The sequence below is a fragment of the Acomys russatus genome, chromosome 12 (assembly GCF_903995435.1).
Source record: "Acomys russatus chromosome 12, mAcoRus1.1, whole genome shotgun sequence".
In the NCBI taxonomy this organism is placed as follows: domain Eukaryota; kingdom Metazoa; phylum Chordata; class Mammalia; order Rodentia; family Muridae; genus Acomys; species Acomys russatus.
Window position 1 is genome coordinate 26,818,080 of NC_067148.1, and position 11,487 is coordinate 26,829,566.

The 11,487-nt window shown below is 54.9% G+C and overlaps 1 protein-coding gene across 1 annotated transcript; it reads left to right on the forward strand.

The window, feature by feature from the left end:
* The first annotated feature begins 473 nt into the window (after nucleotides 1–473).
* Nucleotides 474–6,826, forward strand: Ihh (Indian hedgehog signaling molecule). The gene is made up of 3 exons (XM_051154073.1): nucleotides 474–1,073; nucleotides 3,489–3,750; nucleotides 5,370–6,826. Exons 1-3 carry the CDS (start codon nucleotides 759–761, stop codon nucleotides 6,026–6,028), a joined length of 1,236 nt encoding a protein of 411 aa, XP_051010030.1. The 5' UTR covers nucleotides 474–758; the 3' UTR covers nucleotides 6,029–6,826.
* The last annotated feature ends 4,661 nt before the right edge of the window (nucleotides 6,827–11,487 follow it).

The following is an 11,487-nucleotide window of genomic DNA, read 5'->3' on the forward strand; positions in this document are numbered from 1 at the left end:
GCTCCCCGGAGCCGCGAGGAACGGGAAGGTAAGACCAGGGCGGGGTGAGGCGAGTCTGGGCGAGGAGGAGAAACGCAGACAGCGCAGGGGGCGCAGAGGGCAGCGGGAGGGTGGACGCGCGGCTGAGGAGCGCGCGGGACAGGGCTGGCTAGCCTCGGGGCCGCCCGCCTAAGGGGGAGGAGGCTGTGCAGCCCTTGCTGCAGGTTCGCTGTCGAGCGCGCAGGAGGCAGGGACATGGATAGGGTGCGGTCTTGCGCGGGGCCCGAGCCCGGATCTCTTCCATTTCCCCTCTCATTCGATTCCGGGCTGTGCCGCAGACGGCAGCAGCTCCCGCTCTTCCCGAGCCTCCTGACCGCCGGGCCGGGGTGCTAACCGCGGGTCTTCCCAGTCCGCCGCCGGCCCGGCCAGCCCAGCCCAGCCCGCCGGCCCGCAGCCCCGCCGCCCGCCGCCCGCCGCCCCCCGCCGTCGCCGCGTTGCCAAAACAAACGGGCCGGCCTATTTATTGGCGGCCGCCGAGCCGGGCAGCTCAGAGTCGAGGCGCCAAGGGGGACAGCACGCCGCCACCAGCCAGGGCCTCGGGCCCCCGCCCCGCACCTGAGTCCCTCTGGCCTTGAGCCGCGTCGCACTGCCCATGGCGCCCCCGCCTGGAGTCCCCAAGAGCCACCCAGACGCCTGAGTCCCCGAAACTCTCCCAACCACGCGCCCACCCATCAGCCCACCAAGCGCCCTAGCCCGCCGCTCTCCCGGGCTACCCGGCCATGTCTCCCGCCTGGCTCCGGCCCCGACTGCGGTTCTGTCTGCTTCTGTTGCTGCTGCTTCTGGTGCCGGTGGCACGGGGCTGCGGGCCGGGCCGGGTGGTGGGCAGCCGCCGGAGGCCACCTCGCAAACTCGTGCCGCTCGCCTACAAGCAGTTCAGCCCCAACGTGCCCGAGAAGACCCTGGGCGCCAGCGGGCGCTACGAAGGCAAGATCGCGCGCAGCTCTGAAAGATTCAAGGAGCTCACCCCCAACTACAATCCCGACATCATCTTCAAGGACGAAGAGAACACGGGTGCCGACCGTCTCATGACCCAGGTGAGCGCGATCGGTCCTCCTAGCGCGCCATCGAAGCATCGCCACCTGCCCGGTCCTATCCTCTCGCCTAGCACCTTTTCTCGACTGCCTGGCACGCCCCCTGGCACCTGCCCTTCTTGTGAATCCCGGGTGTCTTTCTGCCCAAGCCTGGCTGGGCAAGGGACTCCGCGGAAATGCTGGCATCCCGGATCCCGCCCGGTGTCTTTGAGAGGCGCTCTCTGCTGCTGCCAAGCCCCACAGCTCAGCAGGTTGGCGGGCGGCCCCTGTGCCCGCGAGAGCTGGCAGCTCAGGTCAGATCAGGCACTTGAAGGTATCTCGACCTGGCTGCCTCTTGTGCCTCCGGGAACCACGCAATCCCACTCGGCCTAACATTCCTCACAGCCTAGCCCTGGTCATTCCGAAGCCATTTAGCAGCCCTAAGGAGAAGAAGCTCAGGATACCAGGGACCCAGTGGCCTTTCCTCCCCATGTGCCCTTGGTTAGTTGCTCTGCCCTCTCCTGGAGCAGTGTCTTGGCTGGCTCTGGGCTTAAGGAATAGCAGGGAAAAGCTGAGTGTGGAGACAGAGGTAGGAAAGGGAACCAGCCCGAGTAAGCCCACGTGTCTGTCGCGAGGGCTGAGCGGCGCGGTTGCGGTTAAAGGGTGGGGTGCTGGAGCCTTCAGACTCCGAGACCAAGCTTGGGGGATCCTTGAGCTTGGTGGCACAAGACATGAAAGATTGAAAATAGGAGTAGGGATGCCTAGGAAGGCAGGGAGCAGAGCTGACACTAACTTATCTCTGCATGTAAGGGAGCAGGACCCAACTTCGCCAGACATCAGGGTCACCCACTTCTTTCTCCGAAGCCTGGTGCTCCTTGGGAAAGATATAGGCCCCTTTCCCCTGGGGTCTATCGGCTCTTTTCTCTGTTAAAAGGTTGCCAGTTTTCTAAATCCTTTAGGGAGAGCAGCTTAACCACTGCCTTCAGCATGCGCCCTGGCGCCGCCGGGGCCGGCCGACCGATGTCGGGGCCGAAGGTTGGCCGGTGGCCGGGGCCGGGCTGGGCGCCGAGGAATGCAGATAAGGATCCGGGCCACAGGCTGGGCAATCATTGACAGCGAGCGCACAGGCTCTGTACCCAGAGGAGGGGGTAGAGGGGAAGAGTCAAACAGGAGCTAGCTAGTAAGGCAGGCAGATGTACGTGAGGTCTAAGAACTGAACCACAGGAAGCTAGAAGGAACTCACCGAGCTACCTCGCCCCCCACCCCGGGGGCGGGGGAGGGGCCTGTACTGGTGGTGGTGGTGGTGAACACCTCCAGGACAGGCTACATGGTAGGTAGGCTGGGCCTTGGATTGTAGTCGCTATTGGCTCCTGGGAGGCTAAGTCCAAGGGTCTGTGGGGCTTGAGTTCCGAGGGGCAGAGGTAGGTTGATACCTGGCAGGGCCTCCTTTCCCGCGGGTGGAAACTCCACGCCCTTTCCTCAGTCAAGTGCACGGGACCCTGGGCTAAGGTGAATAGGCAGCCGCCACTGATGAGCTCTCGTGTCCCCAGGGCGCAGGTCTACACCCACACTGTTCAAGGAAGATCCAGAAGATTGAGCCCGTTTCTTGAGATCAAAGGCTCATGTTCCTCACCTGTCCCGCCCCCGTCCTTTCCTAAGTAGGGATAATGCACCCTGGTGGAGGTGTGAGAGTTCCCTGGTCCCTCGCAGGGGGTCCCCTATGTCCCAGTCAGATGGGAGGGGTACTGGCTTTCTGCCTGAGGTATCTCCAGCAAAGCGTGGGCAGGCATGGGTTCAAAAGAAGGTCCCAACAGGAATGTTTTGTGTCACTTGCTGAAGGGATCTAAGTAGAACTGGAATTTTCCTCCAACACACACCCCCTGACCCAAGCTGATGCCGCCGGGTCTGCACCTGCCAGGCTGTTAGGGCTCAGCGTCCGGTGGCCTCAGCTCTGAGGCTGCGGTGACACCTACTGGGCACCTTTGGCCTTGCATGCCCAGCAGGCCAGCCCGCAGGCAGTGGACTGCTAACAATCTTATTTCCACGCTGTTGCTACCGGATGACCCACCTTGCTGCCTAGGTAAAATCGAGGATCGCGGCTCTGGAAAAGCATAAGCTACATTTGTGGCGAAACCGAACGCTAGACGGGAGAGAGGGAGCCAAGCGGATCTCCACAGACTGGAGAAGAGTCCCCTGAGAGTGTGTGACTCCATGCACGCTCCAGATTGGTGGCGCCACTGCGTGGCCTAGTTCCCTGGGGACTCCTGGCTGCTTGGCTTGGAGAACACATTTAGAGTCCTCTATTCCTAAGGGGAAAGGGCAGAGGTCCTCCCAAGTTTTCCAAGTCCTTTGAGTGCTGTGGGAGACTCGGTCGAATCTTCTGTCACCTGCACCCGAGTGGGCTGCTTTCCCTAACTCCGAGCTCATTCCCCTCCTTAGCGCTGCAAGGACCGTCTGAACTCGCTGGCCATCTCTGTCATGAACCAGTGGCCGGGTGTGAAGCTGCGGGTGACGGAAGGCTGGGATGAAGACGGCCACCACTCAGAGGAGTCGTTACACTATGAGGGACGCGCGGTGGATATCACCACCTCAGACCGCGACCGAAATAAGTATGGACTGCTGGCGCGCTTGGCAGTGGAGGCCGGTTTCGACTGGGTCTATTACGAGTCCAAGGCGCACGTGCATTGCTCTGTCAAGTCTGGTGAGCCGCTGCTGGGGGGCTGGGCCCGGGGCCGGGGCCGCAGGGCGTGGGCAGGCAGCTCAAGGCCCCCTAGGGCCAAGAAGGTGAAGATGGCCTCCAGGGGATGGAGGCGGGGACCAGAGGGAAGAGGATTTCCGAGGCGGCAGCAGCGCTCCCTGCAGCTGCTTTGGACTGCTTGCTCCTCCCACGTCCCCGTCAGGAGCCTAGAGAGACAGGGCCCATTCCCGTGCCACTGAGTGCTGACCTGGCGGTCCACAGCCCAGAGACTGCTACAGGAAGTGCAAGACAGAACAAGTTGAAGAGATGGAGGAAGCCAGGTTGGCAGGCTCCACTGTCCCCCTCCCCCATCCAGACCCATGCAGAACAAAGCACCGGTGGGGCTAGGGGCCAGAGTGTGTCCATCTGACCAGGAGCCCAGAGGTTCAGAACCTACCACCCAGATACAGGTCAGGCCTCCCAGTGGGGCGCAGGCGTCCCCAATCTCTTCCCCAAAGCCCCAAAGCCCCAAAGCTGGACATTTTTGGGTAAAGCCCAAAATAAAGTGGACTCAATAAAGTGGATTTTCCCAGATTGGCCGCCTTGTTAATCGGAACTGACAGGCACTGGAGCCTTGCCCCTCATTCCCAGTTTCACCAGTGTCCCTATCACTTACACTTAACCCACTCATGAATCCTTCACATGGTTCTTTTGTGGGCCCCACTTGGCTTCAGGCTCCCCTCTACACGGGACTATACAGTAGCTGCACTCACAGACTGACACACTAGCTTTTTTTTTTTTTTTTTTGTATTTTTGATCCACCTGGGTTCACAAGGGTGGTCCCACCTCCCTCTACCCACAACCTGACCCTTCCAACTGTGTGTACTTAACATCATATCCATGTCCTCTACAAACACTGGCTCAAGGCCGGCTCCCCAAGTGGCCCCTTCTGTTCGTTACTCCTGACCCCAAACACTGACCTCCATCCCACCTTCTGATGCCACTGTGCCCAGCCCCTGCATAAGGGACCAACACATGAAAATGATGGCTTTTGTCCCTGCCATTGGCCCACCTGGAGCACTCACCTTGAGGATACTCAGGAGCCTAGTTTCTCCATGGGGCTGTCCTTCTAACTCCCATAGACTCAAGTGGTCAGCTCTGTCACAGCACTTGGGATGTCAGTCGGGGAGGGGGTGAGCGGCGGGGATGGGGAGCATTTCTTGACTATGTTTGATCAAGTGGTAGAACAGTCTAGACTCCCCCATCAAAACCAATATAGCTTGCGATTTCCACAAGTCTGCAGCTTTCCTAGGGTCAGGTCACAGGGAGCCAGTGGCTCTGCTGACCTCCAGCCTCTGGGCTTCAAGGCAGGCAGACCATGAACAGATGGGGACATCATCTGGTGTTCCAGCCCCAGCATGCTCCTCTCATTGGCCAGGGTTTGAGCTAGGGTGAAAAGAGGCAGAGACTCACAGTATGGGTTGGGGTGGGTTATTAGAAGCTGAGGTATAGAGATGGGGGTGGGAGAGATATCTGAAAAACAAGAGAAGCTGTCCCCCAAGCTAGGATGGCTAGTGGAGGGGTGCTGTGCCTGAGAATGGGAGCATCCCGCAGTAACACCTCTGTGTCCCTTCTACCCACAGAGCACTCCGCTGCTGCCAAGACCGGTGGCTGCTTTCCTGCCGGAGCCCAAGTGCAGCTAGAGAATGGGGCACGTGTGGCCCTGTCAGCTGTGAAGCCGGGAGACCGGGTGCTGGCCATGGGGGAGGACGGGAACCCCACTTTCAGTGACGTACTCATTTTCCTGGACCGTGAGCCAAACAGGCTGAGAACTTTCCAAGTCATCGAGACCCAGGATCCCCCACGTCGCCTGGCACTCACGCCTGCCCACCTGCTCTTCACTGCTGACAATCACACAGAACAGGTAGCCCACTTCCGGGCCACTTTTGCCAGCCACGTGCAACCAGGCCAATATGTGCTGGTAGCAGGGGTACCAGGCCTACAGCCTGCTCGGGTGGCAGCTGTCTCCACCCATGTGGCGCTTGGGTCCTACGCTCCACTCACAAGGCATGGAACACTGGTGGTGGAGGACGTGGTAGCTTCCTGCTTTGCAGCTGTGGCTGACCACCATCTGGCTCAGTTGGCCTTCTGGCCCCTGCGACTGTTTCCTAGCTTGGCATGGGGCAGCTGGACCCCAAGTGAGGGTGTTCATTGGTACCCTCAGTTGCTCTACCGCCTGGGGCGTCTCTTGCTAGAAGAGAGCAGATTCCATCCGCTAGGCATGTCTGGAGCAGGAAGCTGAAAGGATTCTACCCACAGTCCTCCTGGAACTGCTCTGCTGGATCCAAAGGCTCTGCACCAGGAAGACTCGGACCCTGGAAGTCACCTGACCTGAGGATATTTGTCTTCATCCTCTGCTCCAGACTGGAGACATCACTGAGACTTGACCAGGTAGTTCTGGTGCAGTGGTGGAGCTGTGAATTGAGCTGACAAAGGGGGCGGTGGGCGCTCTTTTCCTAGAAACCTTAAGACCCAGCGAGCTCTATGATTCTTCACACCCCACCTCCGTGCCCAGAGAGGACCCATTCCATCTGTCTTTGGACTGCTTACTCCAGTTTCTCGGGGGCCTGGGTGTGTGACTTCACTGTTGGCAATTGATCACAGTATGAAAAGAGTCTGCCTGTGGGCGGGCTTACACCTCAGTCAATGCTGCTAGATTCCCTCAGAGCCAGTGGGGAGTTGGCTGGACTCATTGCCTCTCAGAACTGAAAGACCACAAGCCAGCCTGGACATCCCGAAATATGACCTTCCCTGCAGGCCACACTCCTCCAGACATATCCTGAGTCTGCTATCAAAGGGCAGAGTCTCTATTCCGGGCAAACGTGGCCCTAGTACCTGGGACTTGGGGAGGAGCCTGGATGTCCCTGCCACCCCTGCCTAGGCTAAAATCCCTTTTCTGCTGAACCACATCCCACCCCCTCCTCCAGTCTGTCTTCCTCACCTTATTTATTTGCATGGAGGGGGAAACCCATGGGAGAATTTGGGGAATGTTTTGGTCTTTCTTTTGTAATAAAAATATTTAAGTTGTTAGAGCCATGGAACGCGGAATGCTGAGCGGGACCCGTGCACAGGTCACTCCAGCCATGCCTGGGTCTAAGGTGCCTTCCTTTAAGGCCAAATGTCATAGTTCCCACATTCACTGCAGGCCCTCTCTCGCCTGGCAGATGAGAATAGGGCAGGACTTTGACACAGTTTTCCCTCCACATGGCTGTGCTAGTGATAGAACAGGGGTAACTAATCCATGGTCACTTCACACACCCGGAACCATGACACTGTGCCCTAGTACTCTCCTGCTTCCTATGAGCCTTCTTGGGACCTGGGCTTCAGACTGGTCTCTATTGGTAAAGGACGAAAGTATGGAAAGAACAGAGTCTATGGAAACCATGCTTCTTGGTGACTCATTCTGACTTCTTGGGCATGTCAGAGGTTCCTAAACTAGCAGCTGTTCAACCATCAGAACTACCTAGGCAGCCTGTTTAAAGAATGTTCCTGATGTCCAGGCTTTTGTCTCCATAGCTCCAATCAATGTGAGGTCCAGGAATTAATTTTCATAAATATCCTAAACATGGCGAATGGTCTTGTGGGTGCCAGCTAGCTTTTTGTCACCAGGAGAAAAAAACTTTAGGAAAACAACAGAAATGGTTTATTTCTGTCTCATTGCCTCTGAGATTTTGTGACACAGCCTGTCAGCTCCATGGTTCCCCTCATGACGTCTAGGAAACAAAGACAGAGGGAGCAGAAGGTCAAAAACATTCCTGCGGTGACCTGCATCCCAGGGCTAGGCCCCACCTTCTCATAGCCCACTCAGTTATGAACTCATCATTGAAGATTTTCATGCCACTATTTTAGGCCATGCTTTCACGGGGGCACATTTCCTATCCAAACCATACCACCACAGAGAAATGCCGCTGTGTCTAGAGAGAACCCAGGTTGCTACAAAGACAGAACACCACTCTTAGTTTTCACTTCCTCCAACCTAAGAGTAAATTTTCCCGCACAACTCAGATCAGAGAAGTGGGCACTGGTGTCCGTGGAACAGCAGAGGTATAGGAAAAACTGACACAAATCAATGTTCCTGAACTGGACAAGGTGTCACGTGACTATAATCCCAGCACCTGGGAGGCTGAGGCAGGAGGATTGTGAAGTGGAGGTCAATCTGGCCTATGTCATGAGACCATGTTTCAAGACAAAACAAATTAACATCTTTATTTGGGCATGGTGGCCCGTGCCCATAGTTCTAGAATTCAAAAGGTAAAGGCAAGAGGGTTGATAGAAGTTCCAAGGCCAGGCAGGGCTACATAGCAAGACCTTGACATGAAATAAACAAGCAAGCAAACCAACAGATAGCCATTGCTCTGGGGGTTGGTGCTATAGGTCCCCCCACAGCCTGTCATCTAAAGAAGATTATTTCTAAGTACTGTTCTAGATGTTACACTTGTATCCTTTTTTAAATACTGATAGTAACCGGTGTGGCATGTATACTCATATCACCATTTTCCAAATGGCTACATACAAGGGACACAAGGGATTTGTATCCTTTTCTCACCCACTATTGTCATAGGCTTCCCCCACTCCAGCCCCACCTCCCACCCTGGAGTGAACTTGTGACCTAGCATTCCTTGAAGCCTGTTGGGTTGACACATCTAGAATGGACCCACTTTTCTGTAGCAGATTCTTGCTAACCAGGCTAAAAGGTCTGCTGTTCTTGTATAATGAGAAACGTGAGGTGTTTGTTTTCTTTCTCATTCTTTTGTGGGTTTTTTATTTCTTTGTTTACTTTGGCTTTTTTTTTTTTTTTTTTTTTTTTTGAGGTTTCTCTGTGTAGCCTTGGCTGTCCTGGACTCAATTTGTAGACCAGGCTGGCCTCGAACTCACGGAGATCCACCTGCCTCTGCCTCCCAAGTGCTGGGATTAAAGGCATGTGCCACCACGCCTACCTTTTTCTTTCTCATTCTTTCTTAGTAGACATCCTATCTAATAGATCAGGTTATAAATGACAGTTGGAGAGTATGGATATCTCTCCAGATCATGGAGGATAGAGGGAGAGGAAAAGAGGAGAGAGAGAGAGAGACAGAGACAGAGAGACAGAGAGAGAAGAGAGGAAAGGAGACGGACACAGATCAGGGAACAGGGGAGGAAACAAAATAAAGCAAAAAGAGGACTTAAATCGATCATAATGGTAATGGCAGCCGTCATCACCAAGGAGTCAGAGGAAAGGGCCTGGAGGGCTTGAAGCAGTGAGCAGAATGTCCACAAGTTCCACTGGCTTCTGCATGGGGAGACAGGCAGGGGCGGCATGGAAGCAGGGAGTAGGTGACCTGGACTGGGGAACTGGCCACGGGCTTAGAAAACGGTGACAAACTGTAAATATTCAAGCAACTAAACCAAAGACTGAAAGTAAGATCAGAAGAGTCATGGTGGTCAGGAAAGAACCGAAGTGAACTTTAGGGCTGTTAAGCGTTCTCTCCTACCCACGTGTACTGTTTGGCCTTAAAGGATGCCCCGGAAAGGATTTTCTCATACAGATACCTTGTCTCCTCGCTGCTGAAAGCTGATTTTCCTGTGTACATGAGACCCCACCCCAGATGTCTGCTCTCCCTGCTTGTACACCCCTCCATCTTACCTCACTTGGTGCCACCATGAGAGAATACTGTAGGCAGAGTAGCTAGTGACGAAAAGTCATTTCCTTTCCATAGTTCCTGAGGTTGGGTGTCTACTATCAAGGTGTTAGCATCTGGGGAAGGCTTCTGTGCCATGCCATCCAATAGCAGAATGCCAAATGGCAAGGCGGGGGGGGGGGGGAGGTAAAAGGAGAGAAAACACATTCTCTCACCAGGAGCTCACTTGCAATGACTAACCTATGGCCAAAATGTTGGCACTTAATGCATGCACAGGTGGAGAGTCCTCCTAATCTAGTTATTATTGATGTCAATATGTTGAGGGTTATTTTTATAACACATGCATTTTTTAAAAATGCATGCCCACCCACCCCCCATACCTTGAAAATGAACTGACGCTATCCTTCTGTCCATATGTCTCTGGGGGCAGGGGGAGACTTGGAGGTAGCGAGTTCTGCAGTGTTGAGGTTCAGGAAACAAAACTAGAGAGCTTCCTAGTTTGTGGGGGGGTCTCTGGAGATGCCTGGGAGGATTACCCTCAGTGAAAGGCCCTGGTGCAACTAGGTACCCACTCCTGTCTATGCTGGGTTCTCTCTGAATGTAGCACCCGAAGCCATTCCTGCAACTTCCCCTCCTGTTTAGAAACCACCCTGGGCATGGCTCATTGGAAGCCAAGTGCACCTCAATCCTCTCCTCTTGCACACACGGAGGGCTTAAGACAGTGGGTGGACACTTTGTTGGTCAGAGTTGAACCCAGGCTCTTTAGGCGGTGGTCTAGCACCCCGAGGAAACAGAAAATCAGCACCTTCCATTAAAAAAGACACGAGGTTGTGCCTTTGTGGCCCTGCATTACCTGGGCAAAGGTGGGTGAATGAATCATCAGGAGCTAGTGTGAGGAAGGGAGGTCCAAGGCACCCTCAGGGACTGAAGTAAGTAATAGCTGGAGCTACAGGTACCAGAAGGGAGATGAGGGTGTAGGGTGGAAACTAGGAACTGTGGCAGGGGCAGGGCAAGCAGCCTTTGTGAAGTGCCCAGCACAACTGCCCGAAGAGGACAGATTCTAGCAACTGAGGCCTCTGAGGGGGAGCACAAGCCCCATTTCTCACCCCAGAGGGTTTCTCCATCCAGATAAACCTCCCAGTGGTGGCAGCTCCCATCACCAACTACCCTCTGGCCTCTGGATGGCTGCACCTGCTGGGGCTCAGCTCCACGTCCCACACCCCAGTCAGCTTCTCAAAGCTTCTTTGTTTCTCAGGTTGAGCCTGGCCAGCCCTGATCTGATAAGGCATCTGTGGGTAGATAGCAGCCCAGCCCCATGTGCTGCACTGCCTTTAGCCACACCCACTGCCTCGCACGCGAGCATCTACCCAAGATGGACAGAAACACAGGGGCCTTCCTATCCAAGTCGGGGCATGTTTGTCCTCTGGTGTAGCCCTACCTGCAGCCCCTTAAAAGCAAACAAACAAACAAAACTCTGTTATCCTACAGGGAGACAGGATAGGAGGAGAACACCTGTCTCAGAGATGAACAAATTAGCTTCCCAGGAAGAAAAGTACCTTGTTTGTGTTCATTTCTTCCTATAGGTCAAGTGTGCTAGACATGTTATTTATGTCACCGCTTCCAGTCCTAAGCACAAAGCGAGGGTATCATTACTTCCCCCTTTGCACACGAAGAAGCTAAGGCCCAGAGAGGTGAAGTTTATTTCCTGAATGCGATAGCAGAGCCAACAGGAGCATTAGTAGGAGACACTCCTAGCCACAGACTAAAGGCCCAGGAATCCAGGAGTGGCCATAACCATGTTAGGAAAAGGTGGCCCTGGTGGAGGAATGTCCTAAATGCTATGGAAGAACCCGATATAGGACATAGGGTGCTTAAAATATATCCATACGTTCTCTACTATTCCCTGTCCTCAGGAAAGGCAGAAGTTGGTCTGAAGCTAAGTAACTTCTAACAAGTAAGAAATGGCTAGACAACTTCTGTCTGGTTCTACTGTCTGATCTGGGTGCTCTGGTTCATGGCCTAAAAGAGCCCCTGACCAAGAGGCTGCAGCAATTGTCAGCACGGAAGTGTGGCATCTGGGACA